The following is a 12,329-nucleotide window of genomic DNA, read 5'->3' on the forward strand; positions in this document are numbered from 1 at the left end:
GTCTGGCCAAAGCATTGGCATTTCAGACAGCACATGGGCTCCGACAGCAGCTTACGCGCCGACAGCGCTTTGCCCGCCACAAATACACCGGCACGTATGATTTTATTCGCCGCGGCAGCGTCAGTAAAGCCAAAAACAGCGTGGGCTACTTTCTGTTCTGGTTTCCTTCGCTCCTTCGGTTTTATCCACTTGGTCTCGGCCAACGACCCTTGGGGCAGCCCGTTGTCCATTTCTATCGCATGCCTGTCTCCATCTTCCTCTATGTCGGCCTCAACCGGGATGTACTCCACAATAACGTTGTAGAAACGAGATTTGAACCGCGACGTACCTCCCATGTTGTCCAGGAATGCCTTCATGTGCAACTTGACCCAGTCCGCGGCTTCTTTTGTGTTCAGGTGGAGTAGCGCCGCTCCGTTCTTGTATATGGTGGCCGCCATGAAGCGATGGTCGATTATTGCGCCCGTTGTCGCCGTTCTGCTCTGCCGCCCTCCGTAACGCGATTTGCGCTTTTTCCACTAGCTCCCTCTCGGTAAGCCCCTCCATCCAGGTCTGCGCTTCCTTGTCTCTGGTGATGAGGATTTGCCTCGTCTGGATCTTCGCGAGCATATCCGCCTGCCCGTTACTTGCCTCTCCCCTCGCCGCAATGGACGCATAGGTGATTGCTGGTGGCCTCTCTTGCTGCGTGTTCTCGAGCGCCATCATCCGCTTTCCCAGATCATCCATCGTCTCCTCCATCCGGGCCGTCATAGCATCCATGTCCGCGCACTGTTGTTCCACCGTCCTCGTTAACATCTGTGCCGCTGTCCTCAGCCCCTCCTCCGCTTCCCTATCCTCCTCTAAGTTTCCATTCGCGCCCTTGTCTTGTGCTTGAGTTTTGAGGTCGTTGACTGCTGCCAAGATGTCGTCTAACGACGTTCTGCCGCTTTGATGGTCGAGCAGTACTGCCACGGCTCTGCAGAGCATTGCCAGTGACCGGCCGCTTGGCATTGAGTCCGCTTTCATAGCTCCGCGAAGCAAGACAGTGGCGAGTTGCGCCAGCGTCGGATGAGTGTCGTCCGGAAGCAGAGTACTCGCCGCCAATATTTCTACTGCTTGCTCCCCGTCACATTGAGCCCAGTCCCTCTCCTTTGTCCACATCATCTCCGCCTTTGTCTTGCCTTCACTGTCTCTCCACATTGCTGCCCCTTGGGAGCGAGTTTTGTGTGTTGGTATGTTTGTTGCTGGTGTTGGTGTGCGTTGTTTTTCTGGCGCCGTTGACGGGCCAGGTGTTGTCTTAGGGTTCTCAGGCATGTATTCTAGAGGTATACAACGAAGCTAGACCACTGCGTGAGCCAATGCACCAGTCCCGAAAAGTTTTTCGGTCCTCGATCAGCTGTCATGTCGTGGTTTGTTGCCAAGAGAGTCCCCTTGATTGGGGGTGTGCAGCGTGGTCTATAAGTTGGCACCCTAGATGACCGAGGAACGAGTGTAATCGAGAGCAGGGTTTGTAGATGAGGTGTGTCGCAGAGACAGAAGAGAACACTCCTGCTTCCTATTCAGACTTGCACGAGAGAACCAGCGCTGGGCACAGCAGACAGCAGCAGACGAAGCAGAGAGACTCGAGCGAGAACACCTTAGACTAGCGGAAGCCGAACGAGTGGAAGCTGAGAAGAAGGAACCTAAACTGGGAGATTTCAACGCCGATGCAGCTCCCCCCCTCTCGCTTAGAATCGCGACTGTGAGAGCTCAGGCGCAGGAGCTTACGGCCTGGAGTGGGAGACAGACTTGCAGACATTCTACGTTCTAGAGGCTTGGGCCGGTATCGAAATGGATCGACAACTCATGCTTCCTCCGAATTCGCACGCAATTCGTGGACGAATATAATATCAAACGAGCGGCTGTCGCCAAACACATCCAGGATTGGGGAAGACAACTGAACACCATTCCGCAGGTCGTCTCTGGTGGGGTGGGGCGCAGTTACCAGACGGGAGAACCGAAGAGTATGACGAAGACTTTGTATCATTCTCCAGCGGCCAATCCCAGGCCCATGTGAAGTTACTGATGTCCAGGCATACTCAGACGCAAGCTCAGGCGTGGGGCTCGCCATCGTCATCGGAGCTCATTGGCGAGCTTGGCCCTTGTTCCCAGGGTGGAAAGACACGGAGCGCGACATCCTCTGGGCTGAAGCGGTCGGGTTCGAGCTTCTTATCAGAACACTTATTGCAGAAGGCGCAGAATATCGCCATATCGCCGTATACAGCGACAACGAAGGGGTTGTCAAAGGGTGGTGGGCAGGACGCAGTCGGAATCCTGAGGTCAATGACGTCTTTTCGGCGCGTTCACACGATTTGCGAGGAAGCAAGGGTTACCATACGCTCCCGCTACGTACCATCCGAATTCAACCCAGCGGATAACCCCCTCCCTCACGCGGCATCTACCCAAATGAAGAGCTCCTTCTTAGGTGTATCCCAGGCATGGATTGAAACCTCGGACCAGTCATATCCAGGAATCTCCGCAAGCCAGGTCGCGGTTGATGCAGATTCCCTTGATCGCTATGCCTTGAGGCGAACGAATAGTCGTACAAATGCCTGATAACAGATTAGATTCATTAGAAGTGATAGTTGAGTTACAAAAGTTACACACGCTTGACTTTGAAGTCAAAATCCATCGTCAGGTTGTTCTTCCCTGTGAAAAGGTTGAGGCCGTCTAAGTCCTTGACGAACTCGTAGATCGGATTTCCCTGCTTAACCTCCCCATCTGCTGACCGTGACCATGCTTCGAGCACGTTTTGAACAACGCGCAGAACATCCCTCTAGTCGCCCAACTTGCATGAAGAGCCAATATAGACCGGCTTTGCCCATGATTGTTGCGAGCTGGGCGAGATATATGGCACCAACGGAAATCAAGCCGGCAATGTGAAATTTCCCTCTTTCACCAAGCGGGCTGCAATTTCGATAGGCGTGATTGTTTCGCCCATGCGGACATCAGGAAGATGAAAAAAATGCTCGAGGCAAAGCCTGCCCATGGCATCGAGTTCAGAGATATAAATCGACTGTCTGAGATTTCGCAATTTCGTCGAATGGAGCAGTATAGAGATAGCGTCGAAGTCGGAGGAGCGCCGCCAAAATGAGTTGTGCTATTGTTGTATGTCGGCGTGAAGTCAGGGCCGGGCTGTAAGTTGGCGGCGATGCGTCTGTAATGTCTTCCGGCTGGGTAACGCAGACCGATTTACTGAAGGCATGGACTGTGGAAAGCCCTCCGAGCTCGTAGATGGTCCTTCCGAGGTCGATCTCCCATCCGAAAAAGTTGGTTGGACGGTACTTTCCCGCCACAGCCTGCTGGCAGCGCTTCAGCATCTTCTCCAGGCTCCTTCGGTGCGTGCCTGCGCAATAAGACGATGGATGGAGGCAGGGACTGGCGTCGTCTGAAGGTATTGAAAGAGAGCAGTGAAATGGTCCACCTGTGTTCGCGCGACTCCAAACGAGTCTTTACATTTCAGGTACTGGAGAAACATTATGTCCAAGTGCCTGTACCTTCAGTTTGAGCGCGTTGAAATCTGCATCACGCTGGGCTAGCGCAAGTCCTCAGTGGAGCGGACATGATCTTGGGGCTTGGCAGCACGGTCCCGAACCGCTTTGAGCTTCGAAGGAAGGTCGGCGCAAAAGTTACAGCGCTGACAAGGCGCGTCGACAAGTCTTGCACATGAAGTGGAACGGGCGCAAGGACTTCCTCGCAGCTCTATGTAATAGTCGACTGGCAGTGAAGTTGTAGCGTGAATCTGGCGAGGGTATGTCGACCAGAAGTCGCCTATGTCCCAGCTAAGGATGAACCCAGCGCAATTGTAGCGATTTGGCGGTGGCTCTTGTGGCTGGGGCAACAAGGCCGGCAAGATCATATTAGCGTGATTTAGGAGAGATTAGCCACTTTGCGCACCTTTACAGCTGTTCCCATCTAGATGCTGGCTCTACGCCGCTGCTTGGATGCTCCGATAGCACTTTGGGCGCGACCGTCGTCTCGGAGGGAGATTGTTGTAACAGGTGGATTAATGGCGACGGGAGTGAAATTTATCGAAGGATTAAATTGGAGTGTGTAGTGTTGTTGGATGAATGAGCAGCGAGATCAACAGGAATTGTCGGTGTTACAGGTTGTGCATTGTTTGACGCCGTGGAAAGGGCCGGAAAGTGTTTGGTGGAGATGTGCGAAGTGTGTGGAGGATCAGTTACCGGCCGCGACGCGTCGAAAGCAGACAGAATGACCGCGTCTGGTGGTAGGAGAGGACAAGCCACATCAGCAATCGATTGACAAATCTACGTTACATGGTCGGCTAAATTTTGGCAGGTCCCGTGTGCGGATCTGGGAGATCGCCACTTTCAACGATGTATTGGGAAAACGTAACGACGCTGACTAGTGATGCCATCAAACGCCGTTTCACGCCGTTGTTTGGTGTTTGTTACCCAGTTCTTATACGTTCTCGCTTGATCTGGTGATGGGACATGAGACATGAGACATGAGACAGGCCTGTCGCATGCACTTCACCTTGAATCCACAGGGCACATCTCTACAATTACACTGGGTAAATAATAAATAGCACCCTGTGCATAAATAACATGTCCCTAGGGAGATCTTCAATATTACATGGGGGGATGTTACACCTGCACCCTGGGCACATTCAGCCTTTTGCCCTATGGGGATATAGAAATTCCCCCTCATTTAATTCTGATATCTTACACCATAAATACAATGTACGCTTAAATTTCTTTCTTAATATATATTACCTTTGCATTATATCCTATGTATCTTTGGATGCTCTGAGGCTAATCATTGGAGTACAATACTATCCTATTTCAATCAACTGTCTATGCTACACTTTACTCATAGTCACAGCATAGACATCTGTGGCCTCTGTTACATGTTCAGGCCTAGATTATCATCAAAACAGCCTTAAAGGGCAATTTTTGTCAGGTTTTAGGTCAGGCTATGCAAGGCTCTGTCAGGGATAAGACCCGGCCCGTCTACTCCGACGCTGGTGTCAGGCCACCGTGGACCCATAACATGCGGCACGTGACAATAGGGAACAGGCGTCCCAGTAGGAGGAATGCACACGTGGGAAGCACGTGACCGAGAACGACATGTCGAGCCATTGCCAAGCCCAACTCAACACCAGGGGACTGGGGAGGAGTGCTAGGAGGTTAGGAGTAGTGCCTGGCCCTAGGCAACTGCACGGGTAGGCCAAACCCCGGGCGGGTATGCGGGTTTTACCCGGGCGGGTACGGGTACGGGTCAGCGAACAGGATACCCATGGCTTTCTGACTCAGCTGGCTCTGCTCCTGGACATTGTTGCGGAGGTCCCTGGTTTGACTCTTGCTATAATATGGGCTTTTTTATCACATATTACAGCTTTGACTCACCTTGGACCTTTGACACATGTTCATCTGTGACCGGTGACCCATGGGTAAACCCATACCCGTACCCGCAGGTACGGGTACGGTGGCTGTGCGGGTACGGGTATGAGTAATGCCTCGGATACCCATGGGTTTACCCGTGCAGTTGCCTACCTGGCCCGCAAGGGATGTACGATCGTCCCCTCTGCAGCCAGGAACAGGGCGAGGAGGAGCAGAAGAGGCCAGGGTGTCCGATCACCCCTTTGCGGGCCTGCATATATAATGCGCGATAGCGTACCATGTACTCTATCGCTTAGATCGTCTAAAGAACTACTTCTCTCTGTACAAGGAGGAACCACCGACTCATCGGGCCCAACACGACCCGATTCGAACCCTCGACTACCGACAGCAACAAAGGACTGAGTTAACAGGCCCTTTCGGTTTCGATCTACCCTGCTCGCCATACTCGTGGGCCTGACGATCCATCTGTTCTGTTCCGGGCGCGCATTCTTAGGAGAAGTCCTTGCACGGCCCGACCTGCAGTCTGACAGAACGACTCCGATCCTTTTCTCTCTTCTCTTGTCCTTCAACCGGATTTCACTCCGCTCGCAGGCATTGCTCCACTCCGACTCCGCTCCGGTCTGGTTGGTCTTGTGTTCATTTGTGTCAGGCAGCTACTGACTTGTTAGCTATAGTAGAAACCCCCTCTGTTCTGTATAGCACTTGACAAGGGCGCCAACTATATACTGGTCATCCATAACTGCGAACGTAGAGCGCAGAAGGCCTGAGCAGCATCACAGGTGTGACGGTTCGGGTCGGGCCGTCGGGCCCTATACGGCCCGACGGGCCCTCACCACCCTTAGAGCCCTAGGGCTTGACAAGCCCTCATATATTCACAAGCTCAAAGCACTGAGCAACAACACTAATATCCCAGAGAAGGGACATAATCACGGATCACGCTTTAGTCAGCCATCAAGCCATCATGACCCGCCATCAGGGATCATGATGCGCCGCCGGACGCCCTTGACAGCGGGCCCAATCGGCCCCAGACAACCACAGGGATCAGGAGGGAGCTCCTCACTGTTGCATTGCCAAACACTCCTTAGTGTCGACTTTGGCATGGCTCCTTTCCAGAGGAATGGTCCCTGGGCTCCTAGCGGAGCGACCAGGGACGACCAGAGACATCCCCTGCTCCATTCTGATCGACCCTCAGCGGGCCCGATCGGCCCCTAGCGCCCACAGTATATAAAGACTACAGTATTACTCCTGTACCTTAGGTTTAGCATTGAAGTCTCTTCCTTTGAACCCTACTCCGGCCTGGTCCCCTAGAGCGGGGTTGCTGCAACCATACCCCCGGGAAAGGGGCGTCTAGACGACTTCCAACACCCAGGCTAGCTTGCCTCATTGACCTGAGCCCTTGGTTGGGCTGGGCAGCTCAGGCTCTTGTCTCTTATGTTCACCCTTGTCCTAGCCGCTTCTTCTTGCTCTCTGGCCTCAAGCTCTGGGTTCCCCTGGTACGGGCGATGGGAGGGTGCGGGCCCGATCGGGCCCGCATGTCACGCGTCACACCGCGCAGTCACGCGGTGTCTAGGAGCCACAGCGACTCGTTTCTCCAGGAAAGGAGATATGTCGCCCCTTGGACTGGCAACCCTTCTCAAGCGCTCCAGGGGTCTCGGGCCCGCAGCCCCTGCTGCGGGGCGACTCCCCTCGACCCCCCGAACCGTCGGGCGTGACCGCGTTACGTCACGCCCCGCCCGAACAGCTTGTTCAACTGGCTGAGCCTGTGCTTCCCTATGCCTTGAGCACCAACTCTACTAGACAGCACTCTTTGGCTATGGACTCGTTCCCTTCAAGCGGGGTAGGACACTCTAGGCGACTACTCGTATCCCGTGACACCGCTGTCACACAACGTGACAGCGGGGGCGTCTCGAGTCGCCCCGAGTTGTCCCGACCCTGCTCTCTATTGCAGCGGTGGCACCCATCTACGCTGCCTGGTTGCCAACCACCCAGCTATGGGGGTTGAACCATCTTTCCCACACTTGTCAGACTGGCAGGAGATCGTCACGTGGGCCCGGGCCGGCCCCGTTCCTGACAACAGGCTCTGTTCCAAGATGATCATTGAGAGGGTCTTGACGGATTGGCGATTGTGCAGGCAAAGGAGGCTGAGGCCGAGGGCTGGGGTGGGTCATAGCATCCAAGAGGGCATCAGTCGGATGCGCCTTGGATGTGCTCGGACAGTCTGAAGGAGGCCGAACTAGGGGTTCCCCTGACACTCAGTGGCCTGACACCAGCGCTGGACAAGCCGGATCTTATCTATGACAGTATTAGTGCTTCTGCCCAGATTTTACACTTCTCCACCAGGACTCTGAATCCAAGCCAGAGGAAAACATAACTATCTACCTAAGGGGAAAATGACTCTTTACCTGGGTGACAACATCACAATCTAACTGGGGGAAAACAACTATTTACCTGGGGGAAACATAATGATCTACCTAGGGTGTGAGCAACTATATACCTGGGGGGAAACAACTGCCTACCTGGGAGGGATAATAACTATCTACCTGGGGAGAATTAACCATCTACCCTAGGGGAAAACAATATAATATACCTGAGAGTAACTAGATGATTTACCTAGATAAAAGATGAGAAGTTTTATCCATTGTGATATTGTCAACAGTCTTTGAGACACTATGCAACCCAGGACTATAAATTAGAAGTAGAACTGATAATGCTGGATACACAAAAATATATTAATAGACCAAAGAAGAATAATTTGAATCTAGCACACAATCAAAGCTCAGCAGAAGGTAACCACCACTAGCCCAAGAAGCAGAATAATTATATCAACCATATAGATATATAGTGGTCATATTTTAATTTTTATGGCTGCCAAGATAGTCTCAGAATAATTCATCTGTTTCCTACAGTACAATTAAACCAATACTCACACTAATTTAATTTAATTACAGTTTTGACTATTTTTTCCCAAATTATCAAAGCAATTTTCTCTCTGTTGATTCAAGAAAGAATTATATATATATATTATATTATGGAACATAGATATAATAGTTTGACGGCATTCCTGTTTTTAGCCAGCAAGGGCAGTGAGTTGTAGACACCTGTGGGAAACTACACAAATGCACTATGCATTGTATTGAATGTGCCCTGAGGTTGTTCCATATTCTCCCAGGGATGTATGTCTTAACCCCCTGGGCATTTATTCTCCCAAGGTAGTGATACCCTTCCACCTATGCATATTTTAACTACCCCCCATGCAAAACCCCAATCTGCCTCCGTGCAAATCTCATATTTCACCCTGTGCATACCATGGTGTGTACATGCGACATGTCCCATGTCTCATGTCCCATCACCAGATCAAGCGACGGTCTCGTTCTTGCAGTCGAATCCTGCGACAAGATAGTCAGTACTGAAGCGGAATGTATATTAACTTGCCTACCGGGAGCGGGGTTGTTGCAGTCGGGAGCGTCCATGGAGCGGACAGCGCGTCGCAGGGAACCTTCGTAGTTGACATGGTCAGGGAAGAAGGAGGGTACAAGGTCTTGCAAATGTCATAGGCGAACCTCTCCTGCGACGACACTCGATCCATTCCCGACAAAAGCTCCTTCGATTCTTCAGTGAGTGATAAGAATATCCAGGTCCCAATCTTCGGCATGAACGCCATAACTCGGTTCAAATCTTTGCGCAAACTTGGCTCCATTGATTCTCCTCCATAAACAACGAGCTTTCCGGAGTCATCTTTAAGCATGAATAGACTGCCATTATCGTCTATTCCTGTCGGGGTTTTGTCTGATGGTGCAAATCGACTCCAGTGGAAAGCACGACCAACGTTCCACTCAGGAACACTAGGGATCACAATCCTAGTCGCAATACTACTGGAAATGGTAGCAGCGGAGTTCGCATAAAAATCCACTAGTTCATCCGGCCAAAATATCCCAAGGTCCGGCCTCTTCGTGCAAGGCAAAGAAAAGGCAACGCTCGGGAGTATGTCATGAGAGCGAGGAGCAAGTTGTGCTATTCGAGATTCCAGTTGCACTTGTGCCAGGTTAGATATGCTACTGATCAGAGAGGCCAATGGCATCACACGTTGCAGAATGAGCTTCGGGTCAATATGCTTGGGTGTACATAGTGTGTGCAGGTGTACAAGGGGGTAACGGAGGGTTTGCGTCATCGGATCGCGCCAGGAAGGATGGGTTCCATGCAAAAACAGTGTCTAAGTCCTTCCGGAGCCTGACTGCTATGTTTTTCGCTCAAGTTGTCCGACATAAAAAGAGGAAAAGAGGCAATGGTTGACGTAAGTCACGTGCGCTGCCCGGCCATCAAAGGATCGAATTCTAGACCTGGACTACATTTCACTCATTCTCGAGCACTCGAACGAGCAGATCCACGACTGCTCCAAATCCCCCCGTCCCGATGAGCCACATCACGAAACTGACATTGACTTTCGGGTCCATCTCACCCGTTCGCAACAGTGGGTCCTGCATTATCGGCAATGTCAGCACGAACCACGCAACCACGCAAGCTGTTCCAAGGGCTCGGCACCATGCCGGGGATGGTGAAATGTGTCGAAAATAGAGCGAAACAAGCGTTTCAGAACCAATGGCAAGTGGCTGGAGGGAGAAGAACAGAAGAGACCCGCCGCCAGGACCATAACTAACACGTTTGAGAGGGACGCGCTCGCCGAGTTGATGAACGAGTCCCGAGAGGAAAAAGGCAGTGGAGATAACTATGCAACGAGTTGAGAGGGAGCAGGGAGGGAGTTTCAGCACGGAATTGGCCAGGTACCGTCCGTGAGTGGTAAGGGACTGTAATTGTTGGATGAACAGAGGATCTGGAAAATTGATTCTGCATACCCGGCGGATATATTGATGTCAGCCTCGTCTGGCGAATATGTTATGTGAGTGAAATAGTAACAAGAACGAAGAGGCAGACTCACGGCCAAAATGTCCGCACACTTGTCAAATCTTCAGGCATGCCGAATAATGGCGGCCAGTCCCGTGCCAGTGGTCGAGATGTATCGAAACCAACAGCAGTGATGGTGAGCATTAGATGAGGGATTGACAAGACACTCATGGTAAGAGCTGCCTAGCAAGTGGTCCCGGTGAGACGCTATAGCCAGCCTGCGTTCACTAGCCCTAATCTTGCGCAAAACACCGGATTTAAGTGCTGGTGGGCATTGGCGATGTCCAGAGTCAGGAAGATGAACAGTCGCAGGAAGGTTCGTCTCACGAGGAAGGTGGATTTGGGAACATCTGGGAGCTGTGGTCGCAAGTGTCGAGGTTGATGGACCCAACCAACGCCTAAGGCTCCAACTAATTACTATCCATATACACTCCAAGGCTGTATTGTATTGGGATATGGATAGTATTGAGTTATAACCCAATATATTGAGTATATAGTAGATAATATATTGTTATAAAATATTATTTTATATATCACAATCATGATAGTTATTAACTATCTAGTATAGTTCTGTCATATGCTAGGGACCATAATAACATCTTAGTTACAGGTCCTGAAAGTCTTAGAGCTGCAAAAAGATGACATTGAGGTTAACCAAGGCTTTTAATAGTCAAATATAATAGTAAAACAGCACAGATATCAGATCAAGAGGAAACTGGGTAATGAGATAAATGTTGCGTTGATAGTTAACTATAAAACTCTCTTCTTATTATAATACTTACAGTCTTTTGATTATGATAAATTCAAATTTCTATTGACAAAAATATAACTGAAAATTTAATATAATAATGAGGTTGTTTAGATGGGTCAGTTTGTGGGTCAGTTAGAAGCTGTGGTTAACGTAGCACCTGAACTTTTAGTATCAGATATAGTCCCAAAAAGTATGATAACAAAGACTCAGAAAATACCTTATCTGGAAGAAGTTGACTTGATAACACTTACAGATACTGTCTATATAGGCCTCTGAGAAAACTCAATAGTATAGAGTATCTATACAGTATATACTCTATACTACAAAAATTTTGCCACCCTGTATATATATATGGATTGTATTGGGTTATAACTCAATATATTGAGTATTGTATTGTATTTGGTTGGAGCCTTACCAACGCCTTTGCCGCTTGTAAAGAGTAGGTCTATGCCCAAACGAAGCGTTGCCGGAGTGTCTGTTGATCCAGAAAGCCACTGCGGCAGTCCCTTGTTTCGATGTGCCCTCCTCCTTGGGATACAATTCTCACTCGAGTTGCACATCGGCGAGGAGGAGAAGGTCCGATGCCATCAGAAGACATGCAAACCATGTTGTGTTGGTTGTGTATCCCAACTCGCCATCGTACTGGACTTTTGCAGTGAGAAGGAGAATGGAAAAGAAGAAAAGACGATGATGGCGGCGACCAGCGATTGGGACGAGAGGAATAAGGGTAAAGGTGAAGAAAAGGGCGAAGTAGGCAAAGGGTGTCCATGAAAAAATGGCCGCCATCGTTGCGTGGAGCTAGTAGGCCAATGAAGCTTACGTCTTGAAGCCATCCTTCTCGCTCCTTGAGAACGCTATCCAGCCCTATAAGCTTTTTTCGAGCGAGGTTTGTGCAGATGAGTAACATGGTGGTCAAGAGAAGGTTTGACAAATACTAGTATGAATTATTGATGCTAGCATCTTTAATCAGGGCTAAATGTATGCCGATGTGAAGCTTGAGATACTAAACCAGGGTCTTTGCATGTAGTGATGTTGAACATTGGAGAGATGAAGATGGCCCGATGGCGAACGCAAACTCGTTCGTGGTCACCACACAGGCTAGAATGTCGTCTAAGTCTTCTCTTGGCTCAGACGACGGGAGTTCCGAGTCGGCCAGTGCCTCTAGCCAGGATGACTCGCCCTTGCGTGGGTGCGCACGATCATGACCGTAAGCAAAAAAAAAAAAATGACCAATAGCATTACATGATATTCACCGAACAAGAAACATCTCCAATTACATATCATCATCTTCCTCACTC

General features: G+C 50.4%; 1 protein-coding gene across 1 annotated transcript; it reads right to left on the reverse strand.

Moving 5' to 3' along the window:
* Positions 1 to 9,730: 9,730 nt before the first annotated feature.
* On the reverse strand, positions 9,731 to 10,451 carry MIND_00305200 (BTB domain-containing protein; the record flags this gene model as incomplete). The annotated part of the gene is made up of 4 exons (XM_037359911.1): positions 9,731 to 10,104; positions 10,164 to 10,183; positions 10,232 to 10,259; positions 10,334 to 10,451. The coding sequence occupies 4 exons, from the start codon at positions 10,449 to 10,451 to the stop codon at positions 9,731 to 9,733; spliced, it is 540 nt and encodes a 179-aa protein (XP_037222796.1).
* Between the last annotated feature and the right edge of the window lie 1,878 nt (positions 10,452 to 12,329).

The sequence above is a fragment of the Mycena indigotica genome, assembly GCF_014461135.1.
Source record: "Mycena indigotica strain 171206Taipei chromosome Unknown Mind.scaff0003, whole genome shotgun sequence".
NCBI classification, from domain to species: domain Eukaryota; kingdom Fungi; phylum Basidiomycota; class Agaricomycetes; order Agaricales; family Mycenaceae; genus Mycena; species Mycena indigotica.